The sequence below is a fragment of the Pundamilia nyererei genome, unplaced genomic scaffold (genome assembly GCF_000239375.1).
Source record: "Pundamilia nyererei isolate P.nyererei 1_Seehausen unplaced genomic scaffold, PunNye1.0 scaffold00085, whole genome shotgun sequence".
NCBI lineage: Eukaryota > Metazoa > Chordata > Actinopteri > Cichliformes > Cichlidae > Pundamilia > Pundamilia nyererei.
In genome coordinates, this window is record NW_005187486.1 from 960,318 (window position 1) to 976,289 (window position 15,972).

The 15,972-nt window shown below is 41.9% G+C and overlaps 1 protein-coding gene across 1 annotated transcript in view; it reads right to left on the bottom strand.

Moving 5' to 3' along the window:
• The window catches only part of LOC102208912 (von Willebrand factor D and EGF domain-containing protein), a 36,986-nt gene that overhangs the window by 7,248 nt on the left and 13,766 nt on the right, over nt 1–15,972 (bottom strand). The window contains exons 14-24 of the mRNA XM_005738702.2: nt 15,690–15,826; nt 15,447–15,608; nt 15,235–15,339; nt 13,168–13,282; nt 11,290–11,561; nt 10,946–11,165; nt 10,620–10,757; nt 6,612–7,082; nt 5,247–5,417; nt 1,592–1,917; nt 1,003–1,504 (exon numbers count right to left, since the gene is read on the bottom strand). Of these exons, the coding sequence (XP_005738759.1) occupies nt 1,003–1,504; nt 1,592–1,917; nt 5,247–5,417; nt 6,612–7,082; nt 10,620–10,757; nt 10,946–11,165; nt 11,290–11,561; nt 13,168–13,282; nt 15,235–15,339; nt 15,447–15,608; nt 15,690–15,826 (2,619 nt within the window). The remainder of the gene's footprint in view (nt 1–1,002; nt 1,505–1,591; nt 1,918–5,246; nt 5,418–6,611; nt 7,083–10,619; nt 10,758–10,945; nt 11,166–11,289; nt 11,562–13,167; nt 13,283–15,234; nt 15,340–15,446; nt 15,609–15,689; nt 15,827–15,972) is intronic.

Sequence of the window (15,972 nt, forward strand, 5' to 3'; positions counted from 1 at the left end):
ATTGAGCATTGCGTGGCACATCCGACATACTGTTTTACTTTTGTCCATGACGTGCTTACCATCAGGGTCATACTTCACATGAAAACCAAGATAGTTCCAAATGCCAGATCTGAATGAGGGTGGGGCAGGTTCAATTTTGGGCAGCATTGAGGCAGTTGCCATGTTGCAACGAGCTTAGTTTCTGTCTTGCTAGCTTGTGTTGTGCTCAGTGGATCTGCACTCGACAGTGCAACCTAGGCGGAGTAGTCAAACACAGATCCACTGAGCACTCAACACAGACAGCATCGTCAGAAGAAAAGTTGATAAAATAAATAAAAAATGTTGTATTGTTCAATACATATGCGTACCGAACCGAAAGTACTGTATTGAACGGTTCAATATCGATACGAGTATTGTTGCACCCCTAGTAAAGACCCTACAAAAATACAACTGAACATGCTGCAAATTTTAGGTTTGCAAATTTGCATCAGAACTGTCAAGAGGGGTGATGATTTGGGCTTGTTCCCAGCCCCCGGACCTGGGTACCTTGCAATCAGTGAGTTCACCATGAACTCCTCTGTATACAGAAGAATTCTGGAGTCAAACCTAATGCTTGGCTAAAACTGGGTCATTTAACAGGACAATGATCCCAAGCACAGCAGCAACAGAATGGCTGAAAAAGAAATAGAATCAAAATAGTCAAAGTCCAGACCCCAACCTGAACCTGCCAATTTTTTTGGCAGACCCTATAATAGTCGTGCATTAACAAACCTTCAAACCTCAATGAACAGAAACACAGTGATCCCCAGTGACGTGACAGTGACAAATTAAGTCATATATGTTTACTTCATGTTATTGCTGCTAAGCTATTTCATGGGGTGTACTTAGTTAACACAAGATTGCTGCAGAAGAGTCCTGTTGAAAACTGTTTTTCATAGCTGTATCTTATATGAATAATAACACCATTAGAAATTGGTTCTGCCGATTTGAGATATTTGGATATCAAAGAGAGAACAAGTTTACCTTTACAGGTATGCCCATTTCCAGTATATCCTACTGGACACCTTCCACAGCGGAAGCCCCCATCCTTAGCTGGTTCACACTGGACACCAGGAAAACATGGCCGTTCAGCACAAGCCATCAAATGTTCGTCAGCTAGTGTACCACTTCCAGTTGATGACTGGCTGGATGTAGATCTTTGTGCCAGGGAGCTATAGACCTTGTCGGGTGTTGTGAGGGTCAGCACTGGCACAATCTTCGGCATCTCTGATCCTGGCTCAGTTTCATCCCCGTCTGCAGAGAACTCAGACTCAGAAAGGGAGTAGGACAGAGAAGTGAGGGCTGCTGTAAGTGGGAGGGCAGGTCTTGGTGGAGTCCAGGGTTTGGTCTGGGTGGATGTCAGGTGGTTGAGCTGATGCTGGGTTGTTTGTTTAGCTGCCGTTACTCTTCCAGGCTGAATGGAGAGCCGAGGTGCAGCGGCAGTTACTTTAACAGGCGTGGCACCAGTAAGAGCTCCTTCAGACTTCTGGAAGATGATCATAAAGTGAGTAAATGGACTTTAATGTCCATCTGTACGATTTTCTTTTAATGCTTTGAACAGTTACCAACTCACCTTGGAGACTGTTACATGGGGCATGACAATCTCCCTGGAGGCACTGGCGTATGTCCCAGTGTCTGATCTAGGTTTGGCACGTGTGATGTGAGTATTTGCAGCGACATCCCTCGAAGCAGAAATGATGGCCTCTCTTCTTCCTGTGCCACCCTCTCTACCTGATCCTGTAACTTGGTGCGACCTAATGAAGGATGAGGACAGGTGCTTGACACCATACCTGTTGGGCAAGTTGGGTAGGTGGACATGGACGACTTTGCTGCTGCTACTTCCATATGAGGATCGGCTGGACTTGCCTAGTGTCTGCTGCTGAGGCAGGTGATTGGATGCTGAGGAAAGGGATAACGGCCATATTAGCTTGTATATCACATTGATGACACAATCATGACTATAATTTATACAACTGCCCTTGGGATATTGTTCCTACACAGTTTTTGGACACTCCAGAACCTTCAATTTCCCAGATTACAAATTTTGCTAACAAAGCAGTCCATGTCCTTATTAAATAACCTTGCCTGAAAAGAGTTAAGTAATTTTTATTTCTGAACTTATATTTCTATGATGGAATTCATGGAGAAAATGCTGTATGCTCAGCCTCTTTCTTTTTTAGACTAAGCCACTGAAAATTTCCGATCACACCTCAGGACAAGGGGTGGCTGTAGCTCAGGTGGCAGAGCAGGTCAGCCACTAATCAGAAGGTCGGTGGTTCGATCCCAGGCTGCCTCCTGGCTGCATGCCAAATATCCTTGGGCAAGATATTAACCCCATGTTTGCCTACTGGTGGTGGTCAGAGGGCCTGGTGGCGCCTGTGTCCGGCAGCCTCGCCTCTGTCAGTGCGCCCCAGGGCAGCTGTGGCTACAATGTAGCTTGCCATCGCCAGTGTGTGAATGTGTGTGTGGATGGGTGAATGACTGAATGTAGTGTAAAGCGCTTTGGGGTCCTATGGACTAGAAAAGCGCTATACAAATGCAGGCCATTACAAAATATGCTCTACACAAACTTTTTAATTATGACGTGCTGCCTTTAAACTCCAGTAATTGTGCCATTTTGTTTCCAGTAAGATTTAGATCTACTTTCTTGCGAACCCTCTTGAGGATTAGGCTAGCATCTAAGGCACTGTCCTGAAAAATGGGTTCTTCTCTTCATGTACAGCCCCAATTACTTATGGTGTGCCTCAAGGTTCCAGTTTAGGGCCTATTTTATTTACCTTGCATATGCTCTTGCAGAAATCTAATAGTTCATCCACTTCTTTGCTGATAGAATCCGGATCAAGCCAAAAAGGCATTACTTTTAAGATCAACTGCTTGTAGTTTTTCTACAAAATAAGGGAGATTTGGCAGTGCCTACTCAATAACTCTGGAACAATCAAATGTTAAGTCTCTAATGAAACGAAACCCCCAAAGACATGCATGTTTTTGATGGCCTTCACATATTCTTACTGTTTATTATATTTTAGTGTTACATTTCTTTCCTGTTCTGTCTTGTTTTTAGAATACCTTTGTTAATTTTATTTATATTTTGATTTTATACAACTGGATCCTGTAATCTGTCTTTCTTTCTATTTTTTCGATCTATTTATGTTCTCCACAGTGGTATGGACAGCACTTTGGTCATCTCCAGTGGTTTAAAAATATGTTACAGAAAGAAATATGATTTGGCCTTAACTAGAGTTAAGTAGAACAGCAGAGTGGCCTCAGTTACACAGGCCTCAGACTGGTGTGAGGGGTTATTGGCAGTTGCTGTGAAATAGATTGCCAGTCACGCACACTAGAGGCCTGTCACAAAGCTGCTTGCAACTACCAGTTACTAGGGAAAAATGTGTATTTTCCCAACTGATTGGTGAATGGTTGCTAGCTGTCTGTAGGTGAAAGTGGTCACAAAGAGAGTGCAGTATGAAAACCCTTGCCACTAGCAGATTGCTGCAGTCACATGTATTCTTATGACACTAACCTGCCTGCAAACAGTATGCAACTGCTCAAAAAAATAGTGAAATTTGAAAAAAAAATTGTCTCAAGATGTAAACAGAAAATGTTTAACTTCAAAGTAAAAACTGCAACCAAGACATTTTAGAAGGTGCAACTTTTCAAATGACTGCCACTTCCTATTCATGTTGGATTTTTCACAGTCTCACCACTCTGTGAGTAGTTGGTAAGTATTTGTAGACAGCATCTTCCATACAAACAACTGGTGACAGCGTCCCAGTGACCAAAATAATTGTAAGGAGGTTTTCAGTGCAACATTATAAAGTTCTGTGTAACCAATTTCACCTAGCAACAGCTCGCAACCTTCAGCAACGACATGCCAAGCGGTTTATTCATTGGTGGTTAGCAGGGGTTTATTGATTGGTCTCTAGGCATGCATAACTGAGGTTTTAGCAATCAGTTTCATTGCAACCAGTCAGGGAATATAAATTTTTCCCTAGCGGCCAATGGTTACCAGGTCAACCAGCAACTAGATCTGAGGTACTGAGCCCTAAGAAATTCATATTTCTACCCCAAAACGTAAATTTCCAGTCATAGCTTTGAAATCTTTACTGAGAAGCATTAGATTACTAAAATATGCTAAAGCAGCAGCTTTGGGTGCTACAGCTCATGTCATTATAAAGCTGCCATTGATGTCATTCTGCTGTGTATCGCGTATGTGTCGCTGCGTACTAAACACAGCTTGACAGGCTTAACAGAGGTTTGACAGGAATCTGCAAAACGCTGCATTAAATGATAAAATACAGCAAAATAAAACTAAAATTGAAAAGCAGAACATCTGGTCAAACGATGACATGCTGAAGGAAAAAAGCATGTCTGCTTTCTGTCCTTGGACAAATAAAAGTAAAGAGAAGAACAGCAAAGCAATTTAAGCGATTAATGTCTTGTTTGTGGTGATGTGACTCTCCAGACAAACACAGTCCACAATAAAGGGATTTAAGTTGGAATCAGACTGTCTCTTTAGAGTTGGGAGCCCCCCCACCATCTCCCCTTGTGTGAAGTCACATTAAGGAATCTGCTGTAGAAACTTTGTGGAACCGACTCAAAAAGCAATGCACCAGAGGTGGTTATTTCATTCAGGCAGTCTCCAACCACTTACGCTGATTTATCTCCTGCAATAAATGACATTCTTTCCAATCAAGAAAAACACATAAAGCAACATCAGGGAAACCAGAATATAACGAGTGCAAAATAAGCTCTTAAAAGCAGACCACAGTGTATGGAAGGATGCACATTACTGACAGATGTTTTCATCAGATTAATGCTTATTTTTTTCCTTTGAAAAACAACACAATGTGTTTTTGTACAAAGAATCGGAAGAATATGCTATATAGAGCAGACACCCCAATTTGGGCTGCTTTTGTGACTCAATTACAGCATTGACCAATCATGTGTGGGGCTAGATGTGACCCAAAGGTTATGAAACACCTGATGTCCAGCCAGTGTAAGTAGATCTATGGCTGAATTAAGTCAACAGCATTAGTTAGTTTAGGGTTAAAGGAAACTTCAACTGCATTCAACTGCTTTTTTTTTTCTTTTCTTTTTTTTAAATGTCCTAAAGGCCTGTGAAAAACTCTATAATCACTCTGGTTCCTGCAAAGTCCCTGACAAGACTTAAAAATCATGGAAGCTTATCCCCAAACGCATTAAAATATTAAATGTAAAAGCTCCCTCACCTTCCTTGGAGTTCTTCATGCAGATGCGACCGTTGCCATAAAGTCCAGGTGGGCAGCGGCCACAGACGTAGCCCACATGTGGCGGTCTGCGGTTGATGCATTGAACCCCAGGAAAGCAGGGCCTGCTGGCGCATGTAGCTGATAAACTGACAGCCAAAGACCTCACTGATCCTGGGAGAGAAAGTTGTATGAGATCAATCATTGTCCTATAAGAAGGCTCGGATTGTAGCAAACACAATCTGCATCTCTGACATCTGACATCTCTGAAAACATACAAATAAAACTGTTGCAAAGTTCATTTTTGCTTTCTTTCATTAGTTCTAGTCTTACAAGTATCAAATATTAATATACTTACAAATATCCTTGTGTGCTCTGTAATGGTTCAGACTAGAGTAGTAATAGGCAATGAGGAAAAAATCAACGATTACACTGACGGTGTTCCACCTTCAACCTGTGGGCGTTCACTTTTGATCACAAGGCACACAGGCCTCCTTGTGGGAGGCAACGTGTCTCCATACAGTTGCAGTCTGACCTCTCTCAAACAGATTGGTGAAGGTTTACAAATAGTTGCAAACTCATTTATAAATGCAGACAGACTGCCAATGAGTTTATCACAGTTAATCCCGTATTATCATAAACAGTAAGTAACTGACGCATGTAATTGCCAACTTGACTCCATTCAATTGCAACCAAGCCTGATTTGATCTTATTGCTTGTTTTATAACTATCTTGATGCACTGATGACTCATTGAAGACGGCAGCTGACTGCGAGTGATCACAGATCTGGTCCTCGTCTTTGAAACAACCATTTCAAGAAGCAGCAAAATTGAAAGTTGCTCACAAACGATCGCAATGATCTTGGGTGTGCCATGGTCTCCACTGATTTTCCTATTGTGACTGCAGCATTAGCTCTGTAAGGTAACATATCATTGAACTACAGTTTTCCTGAATACAGAGTAAAAAAACAATATTTTTTTTGTCTAAATTGTTTTTGTTTTATGTGAATTTCCCTGTTTCTGAATGGTTGTTCAAGCACACACAGTGGTAAGATCTCCAAAAAAAGATCACATTGGTCGGTTGTTCCTAACATCTGAAAACGACCTGTTTAAGTGTTCTCAAATTGAAATCCTGAATCCCCTTAGGGCAGCTTTTATAGCTAAACTAAAAAAAATATGTATACTACAGTATGTGAATTATTTTCCTGGTACTTATTTTAATGACTGTGATAAAACATTATGGCCAGAATGACTGAATGTTCCCTTTTAAAGTCTCCTTGTCTTCATACTTGCTTGAGGCTCAGCACAGTGTGATACCTCGCACATTAAGGAAAACTTAAATGGAATTTATTGGAAATTTGGGGCTTACCTGCAGCTGGTCTATCATGATCTGATGGTGAAGCTACAGTCGGAGGATTGCTTGTAGTGTTTCTGAATTTAGATTGCTCCTGTTTGACTCGGCGTGGAACAATCTCTGAGAGGTTCTTGAACATGTCTGTGTTAGTCCTGGATAGGTTTAGGTTAGCTGCTTGAGTTTCCCGTGAAGAATCAATATTTGTTTGGGGAACGGTTGGTGTTTTGCGCCTGCTGGTTTCTGCTATTGTGACTTCAGGGCTGGAGCTAATTCCTGCTGTCCTTGTCCAGGTGGTTGATTTCATTTGTGGGTCAATTCTTGGAACTGTTTTCCTGGCCTCAGCTGTCATCTGCGGGGAGCTACCGCTTGAGGTCTTCAGGAAAGCGCCTGTCTTTATTTTGGGTGGTTGGAGCAGAACATCTGGTGTCTCGTAGCCAGTCATATGAGGAGCAGATGTTGAAGGGAAGGCAGCTGGACTGAGAAATACTGTAATAAGAAAGCCACTAATTATGTTCTGGATTGCTATCCTCAATTTTTACATCCAATTGAGCATCAAGATCACCCACTTCAGAACACATTGCATTAAATCAATAATAAAGGACCAAAAAAGAGAGATGGTACAGTGAAGGATGTGGAGGTTGCTGTAAATCAGAAAACCTGGAAGGGCTCAAAAGGTTACGTTTAATGAACTGTGACTCCCAGCAAGAGACGAGACCTTGGGTCAAGTTTGTGTAAAGATATCTCTTGCCACAGTAGTAGCAGAAAACCTCAACAGGCTTCAGACATGGCAGCAGGTCAAATAATCTGACTCATCCTGCTTTACTACAGCAAAGACTTCTTACTTACTAGAATTAAGGCAGATTCAATAAGACTTTGGAGTCTAGTTTTGAATGCCTCTCCAAAACCTTTACCTTTGACACTTGACTTTTCTCAACTTTTTCATTAGAACTGAACTTCCTTCTGCCCGGTTGACTCGTCAAAACTACCAATGACGGTTGATTTGTCAAACCACAACTGATTAGTTGGAGAGGTTAAAGGGTTTAAAGGGTTCGTTTCATTAATCTCAAGGTAACTGCTTTGTAGCTTTGGGTGTGTATTGCTAAGTTTCTTTTCTTTCTGAATAACCTGTACTTAATGTGCAATTGTTGTGCAACTGATGATCTGGAACCTTCAGCATCAAATACTAAAAGACTGAAGTGAGTTTATGAATGTATTTGAGCCTGTATGTATACTTTTGAGCCTTTTTGGATTATAAAAAATCCAAAATAAATTCAAACTTCTGCACACAATTCTTGTTTTAAAGACATATGCTGTCCAATTATTCCACCGTGAAAATAGAACATTTCAAAGAAATCCTCAAAAGAACCACATTTACTATGACATTCATGCCGTTGGTGAGTGGATCTAAACTTGTGACCTGCTTGTCATTTAAAATTTAAGGACCTTGTCCAACTCCACTGACACACAAAGTTATGCATCTTAAAATGAACTGAGCGTAGAGGTCAAACAAGTCAAGCTGAAGGCCCTCAGTGGACATGTGGAGGATTAAAGAACAAAGGGGATTAGGAAATCCAACTATCTGTCCCTGTGAATCTTCTGCCACAAGGTCCCATAAAAATGGCAAATAATATGCTGCTGAGTTTAATTAATGTTCTGTGCTTTACTGTAGAGCCAGATTTTTTTTCCTTTTAGAGGCAGAAACTCCTGTAAACACACACCACAGAGTTCTTCTGTTACTGGAAGGATAATGTGACTGCAGGAATGCAACATCAGCCCCAGTGCTTACGCAAATAATATAAAGCACCTTGAGGCAATATGGTTAATTTGGCACTATGTAAATAAAACTGAATTGAATAGAATATGGATCAACATGATGTCTTTTAGGTGAGAATTCTGGGGCTTTTTTCTCTTTAGATCGTGAAAGCAACTAATTTAACCCTGTATTAATATTCACCTTGACAAGTATGGGTACGTGCACCAGTGTTGTGCTCGCAGCATGCTGTTAACTTCTCATCTTCAGTTAACAATATCTTTGTAGTTAAAATCCAGGAACCAAAAGTGAAACAATTCCCGTAGACACCCATAAATCCTGGAGTTAGGAACGTGGCTGCTCTGCCTAACTCGGGGGTGTCGAACCCCAGACCTCGAGGGCCGGTGTCCTGCAGGTTTTAGATATCACCCTGGGTCAACACACCTGAACCAAATGATAAGTTAATTACCAGAGAACGTCTGGAGAACGTCAAGACATGTTGAGGAGGTCGTTTAGCCATTTAAATCAGCTGTGTTGGATCAAGGACACATCTAAAACCTGCAGGAATCGCCCACTACTGATCATTAAATAGAATGCAGGTTTATGGCAGGATTTGTATTGTGACAAGTATCTTAATTGAGATAGCATTTCTTCGTCACGTCACCATAGCTGCCTAAAGACACGGTTATGTTCCTTGAATGTTGGAGAAAAAAGACAGATCTCTGCATGCCTGAAAAATAATAACCGATTAGCCATTAGCCTTGAAAATTTTGGGAACACCCTCTTTGACCTAAAACAAAGTGTGCTTCAACATCGAGGCATTTCCCACCGACTGGCACAGATTGCAACAATATAAAGGAAACAAATAAAGCTGCAGGTTTGCAACAGCAGAAGTTACCATATTATGCATGTATTTTTATATAATTACTGAGTTTTGGTGGAAGCCAAAAGTCTTTCCAAAACAACGTGAGCGGTCACAGTACAAGGCAGCACTTTCAGCCATCTGGTTTCCATTCACTGCTGAGTGCTCCTCCGGGACACACGGCTCCAATGAACGAATTCACTCTTTTTTTGGATAGCTGCATTAATTTAAATGTAGTTGGAACAACAACAAAATTAGCTACAAGTTTGCTGGAATGCTCGAACCAATATCACAGCAACAAACAGATGAACATATGATAAATGCTGCTGGGAAATGAATAGAGAAATTGACTATTTTTTTATTATGTGAGGCTGTAAACTGTACAGAGGGGCTACACCCTCTCAGACAACAGCAGTGTCTGATAAACTCAGGGCTGTTTTGGAAAGCAGGATTAACTATAGGAAAATAAGTGGTCTCGTTTGGGTGCCGTGACGCCACCTGACGTTACTTAATCACGCCTAGCTTCCTGTCAGTTTCTGCTCAAGACATATACTATTGTGGTCAGAAGTTTACATCCACTCATCATGGGCACGAATGTCACGGCAATTTTGGGCTTTTAATGATTTCTTTGAACTGTTCTTTTTCCGGGGTGGAATGATTGCACAGCATGCAATGGGACAATGCTGTACAGCACTGTACAGTTAATGACTTCAAAAAAACAAGAACTGGGCGCACACGTTTGAAGTTGTGTTGGATTTTCTCTAATCCACACTGGGCCAAAAGTGTACATACAGGCTAAAATACAGACACACACTCCCACTAATATTTTGTCGGGTCCCTTATGTCATTTAGCAAGTTGCACCTCGACCAGATGCGTTTGGTAGCCTTAACCAAGCTTCTGGTTCAGTCTGGTTATCTGACCACTCATCATGGAAGAGTTGGTTTGCATTAGGGTCAGTTAGCCATAGACTTCTATACAATCTGGCTTCTTCCTGAAACCAGAGGGGTCACCCCCTGCTGGGTATTATAAATAATGCACAATTAAAGAACTTCCACACAGCCTTAATATTTCCAGACCTAGAAGCTACATTTTCTGTCACTTATTCTGGTGACAGGGGCAGCAGTTTAAGCAGGCATGCCCAGACCTTCCTCTCAACAGCCACCTCCTCTCTCTTATGGGGGGCAGAAGCAGATATATTCCCAAGCCGGCTGAAACACATAATCTCACCAGGTCTGCCTAGGGGTCCACTCCCATGCTGGGAAAACCTCAATTAGCAGGCATGCAGGAGGCATCCACCTCAATGGCTCCTTTAAATGTGGAGGAGCAGAGGCTCACGAATGAGTGTCTCTTACTGGAGCTCCATTTTTTATAAACTGCCTATGGGTAGTAATGCAGTAAGCCCATACTTACCAGTGCACGAAGTCCCATTTCCCACCATTCCTTTGGGGCAGGGGCCGCAGCCATAGGAGCCAAAGCTGTTGAAGCACTGCACTCCCGGAAAACAGGGCTTCCTTTCACATTCATTGATATCCTCCAGACACGTTAAACCTGCCAAAAACACACACAGAGGATGTTGATTCTGTAATCAAAAACCATCACTGGGATTAATCCTCCGCGACTACAAACATGTGATGTCAGAACAGCCCAGTGTGTCTAAACAAAACAGCCTTAAACATCAAGGGCTTTTATTTTGTTCATTTTTGATTAAAAATCTTTAGGTTTTTAATCATTCTTACCTCGCAGCCCTGCAGGACACTCGCACCTGTACCCACCGGCCACGTCAATGCACTTGCTGCCCAAGCATGGAGCCGACAGACATTCGTCTATGTCGTCAGCGCAGAGTTTGCCCTGAGTACCCTCGGGACACACACACAGGTACTTCCCACTGCCGGCGGGAAAGTTAATATCCGTCACGCATGAGCGTCCATTCTGGCAGCCACACGGCACCACGACAATCTGTGTTGCAGATGGGAAACACAGACACTGCTGAGGAATGTCTGGATTTTATTAATATCTAACAACATCAGTGTATCACATTTACATCAGCAGACTACTGCTTAGCAGCTTATCCCCACTCTACCTCCACAGTGAAGGTGCTCTGGGCGTTACACTCGTCAGACAGCGTAAAGCGGACAGAGCTGCTCGTCCGGAGCCCTTCCTTCTCTGGAACTGATGGGACCCTCCAGATAAGGAGGCCAGCAGGGGAGAGGACAGCACCTTCTGGTCCCTCTTCCAGCTGGAAGAGAAGCGCCGAGCCCTCGGGGTCCGATGCAGTAAACTGGAAGACGAAGTTCTCGCTGGAGAATGTCTGCAAGTCGCTTTGAGGCCGGTGGAAGGTCGGAGGCTTGTTGACTGATAATGCAGACAAAAACAGACTGAGATGCACTTCATCCCACCTCTTATTCCCACCGTACTATTTACTGTCTTCCTACTACAAGCGTTTGATGACAGGAGCGTCCTGTGCTGAAATAAGCTCTTTACAGGGAACCCTGGTTTGGCAAAAACACACCTCCAGGTTTGTTCTGGAACAATCATTGTAAGCACCCATGACCGCCTCTGGACTTGAGCTTTTCTTTTCTTTTCAGCTTTATTTCCCACTAATGTTTTGGCTGAGGCTGAGGTATGCCACATTAAACAAGAGCTAGACTGAAAATCAGTGGCAACAGGTCTGATGGAGTGACAGATCCAGATTTGACTTTCTTGGTTGAAATCATTGTCAGTATGTACAGAGGAGGTCAGCAGAGAGCTACAACAGGGAGTGACTACAGCCATCTATAAAACACGGTGGAGGCTCTGTCATGGTTTGGGCTCCATTTCAGTCAGTGGTGTTGGAAAACTTCTCAAAATTGATCAATTATGAACACAGAAAATATTTTGAGCTACTATGCAATGCTATCTGGAAAGCATCTGATAGACAGTTGCTTCATTTTTCATCACAACAATGATCCCAAACACACTGCCAATGCAATAAATACCTGGATAGAAAAACACACAGTGGAGCACTATCAGTCATGGATCGGCCTCCCTGAGTCCAGACCTCAACATTATTGAAGCAGTGTGGGATCATGTTGACAGAGAACAGAACAAAAGGCAGAAACATCCAAAGAAGAGCTTTGAATGTCCTTCAAGAAGCCTGGAGAACTATTCCTGAAGACAACTTAAAGAAATCACAAGAAAGCTGCCTAAGAGAGTTCAGACTGTGCTGAAGAATAAAGGTGGTCACACCAAATATTGACTTTCAAGCTTGTTAGAATTGTACAAACTCATATACCTCATATACTGTATGTACATACATGTTTATGCGTTTCCTGCCTTCCTAAAAGAGGATTTTCACTTTGTACTAAAGTGTAAACCGATATTGGTGGACAGCAGCGTCAGTATGGATCATAACTGTATATTTATTATATAAGATGAATATACAGCTTAATTTTTATAGATGCATTCAAGTTCATCTGTATATTGTGTTTTGTTCTTGTGCATTTATTCCTCTGTTTTCTACTTTGTAGTTGAGTTTTGAGATGTGAAAACTGAGAAAATAAAATCCATTTCTACATTTTAATCCTTAAAGTAAAACTAACTGTTACGCTGGTCATTTATTCCAGCGTCCCTTTGCTTTTTGCATGAATCTTGCCTGTCTGTGCTGCTGTGGAAACCAACCATGTGATTTACTCCCGCTCCGAGAATGGTTAAGTGGCAGGTCAGGGCATGCTGGGAAACCTAAACCTCTGCTCCTTTGATCTGCTAATGGAGACAAACAGGACCACAGTTGGATGGCTACCACTGCACTGACACGGTGAGATAAATGCCTTTTTTCCCTGATGTTGTTCATCTCGAGTTGACTGGAAGGCAGATAGAAAACCAAGTACACGGGCAGAATTTAATGATGGTTCTGAGTTTGTTTAGGTAGAAAAGGTTGTTCTCCTTTCAGACGGTGAGATCCACTTCGAGTTGTGTATACCTTGGTTCACAGACCAGGTGAATTTGGAGGCGTCTGGGTCACAGAGGAGGCAAGGACTGCTGGGATTGGAGTCTCCTGCTGCAAAACACATCCCATCAATGTTGCATGTCCGCTCCTGACAAACAAAGAGAAGCAAACAGATCTGCTTGTGGACTCACTTTTTTTTTCAATATTAGCATGTTTTCACATTTTAAAACACATTTTTTTCAGGTGTTTTGTTTAGTGATGAACAGGAAATCAGCTCTAAACACACATCTCTACTGAAGTTAATTCAGTTTAGCTCAGTCTTGGCAGCCACATGTCTACATACTGTTTGTCTACAGCTGTTTGTGTGTTTTTGCTCTGGGCTGTTTGTCTGTCTCCCATAAAACACAGTTCCAGGAACAACAGGACCCCTCACGTACCTCTTTTACACTGAATGTAGAGATTTAAAATAGCCAACTGCTGCTGCTGCTGTAGTCGTCCAAGCAGCAGACCGTCTCGCCCCCCCCAACAGCATGTAAAATGCCTCATCACACTTTTCCACTAAACACCCACTGAATCACATCTGCATCCTCAATCAGCATCCCCGACTAGCACGAACAAACGTTGGAGTGTCCAGGTTTTCATAACATGTCACCTGTTGAGACCATGTGAATAAGAACAGACCAGCAAAAACAGAGCAGGCTGTCTCACAGCCTAATTTATGGGCCTTTTGTCTCCTCCAGTGCCTAACAACTGTCCCTGTGCCCTTCTAGTACAAGAGTGTTTTGCCGTTCTTCAGCTGATGGCTCGGAACAAAGTTTATTTTAGCAATTATGATTTTGTGGATACTTGCACACTATGGTTAGTCTTATTTATAAACTGTAAATGAAACAAGGGTATGCATTTTGGTTTTCAAAAAGAAGTTAAACCGTTGTGAAAGCTTCGTAAACAAAAGAGAAAAATGATCATACGTCTCACTTGACCCATCCATCCACCCATGACCACAGTAAACATTTTATGATGAGTTTATGATCTTAACTGCTGGTTTCAAGTCTAAAGCTTCCATCACACGGGCCTAAGGACTAGTTAGCAATGATTTGCCAACCACTGGTTGCTAAGAAAAAGTGCAAATTCCTCAACCGGTTAACGAGTGATTACTGGCAGTTGCTAGCATAAAACTGGTTGCCAAGATGTATAGGGTGCTTTCAAAGGGTGATCTACTGACCTGCAAGCACTGTCCACCCAGAATTGTCATAGGACCACTTGGTCAATGGGTAACATATAAGCCTATTGGCCCTTTGCAATAACAAGATAACAATAACAAGATAATAACAAGAAGTTTTTAAATTATAAATGTAACTCAATTACAATAAAAGTACGGTGGCCCCTAGAGACAAAGTACGTACAAACTCCAAAACACAAAGGAAGTGCTCCAGAACGCTAGGGGCAGTGTTGAGCTCGATTTGCAAAAAAAAAAACAAAACGGCAAGTTTGTTGCAAACACATGGAGTTGCCGGAAAACACCTGCAAGGAAAGAACAACCACACTCATATATATTCAAATAATTTAAAAAAAAAAGTTCATTTACCTGTTACTACCACACACCAAATCCGGTCGTTGGTACTTCCTGGCTTGTGTAGCTACTAGGTAACAAAAGCTTGCACGTGCTTCGGAGCTTGTATGTGCTTTGGAATTTGTATGTGCTTTGTCTCTAGGGGCCACCGTAGAAAAGCATATAAACCAAGATTAAAACTTCTGAAATGTATATAGTGACTGAAACTTTACAATAAAGCAACTGTTTCCTATGATCGACATCAGGGCAAATAAAGAATTTTAAAATTGTGAAAAGTAGCAAATGGGATTTCTCAAATTAAGGGCTCCAGATGGACAAACATCCATATTTTGGCATTTTTTTCGACTTCCCTACCCTCTTATGAGTGCTTTACAAACAAAAAATAAAGATGGCAAACAAATGATGCCAATTTTAATAATGAATAATAATAAAAATAATACTTTTCATTAAGATGTTATCCATCTTAATGAAAAGTATTTTTATTAGCTTCCCAAGAACAAAAACATTGCTCCGTCTTGCATGCGAGTTACCTTTAACTTACAGAGTCCAGAGCGCGAGGCCTCACAGACCTGACAAATACCATCGTAGATTGTCAGCGTCTTTGCCTGGCTGTACTGAGAGCCGTCATTGCTGACCTAGTACAGAAAAAGAGGAAGGCGATAACGCAAAGACCTTTAGACAAAGCAGTCAACACCTAACAAAAGAGATTTTAATTCCAAGTGAAAATGAGAATGAGCCTTGCCTTAATCTCCCAGCGTGCGTATGGTTTGTCATCCATCATGAAGTCTTCTGTATTGATGGCAGCAGTGCTCAGAGATGGTACAGCACAGTCTAAAACCTTGGAGCTGAGGAAGGTGGCTTTTGTTCGCTGTTTTTCCCCTGGAACCCACACTTTGTTTATGTACTGCAGAAGGAATTCAAAGGAAAGGTGAACAAAACAGCACTTGAACTCTCCTAATTGATTTTAGCCTTAGCCTCATCTCACCTTCAGTCTAGTGGCATAGCAGCTTAGGTCAGGAGAGTCAATGAAACCGAGGCCAAAGACCCGAATGCTGCGACAGTCGAAAACTCGAATATCACAGAGGCCACTGTTCTCCAAATCGGTTATCTCAACCGGTTGGCCTATTAGAAGAGAGACTGCTCAAAGGCAAGTTTTTTTTGACTTGATATAACTAATTTCAAGTTTTAAGAGATTAGTATCAGTGTGACTTTTAATCTACTTTACTCTGTAGTTGTATGTTTGGTATATGTATAACTGTTCCTGATAC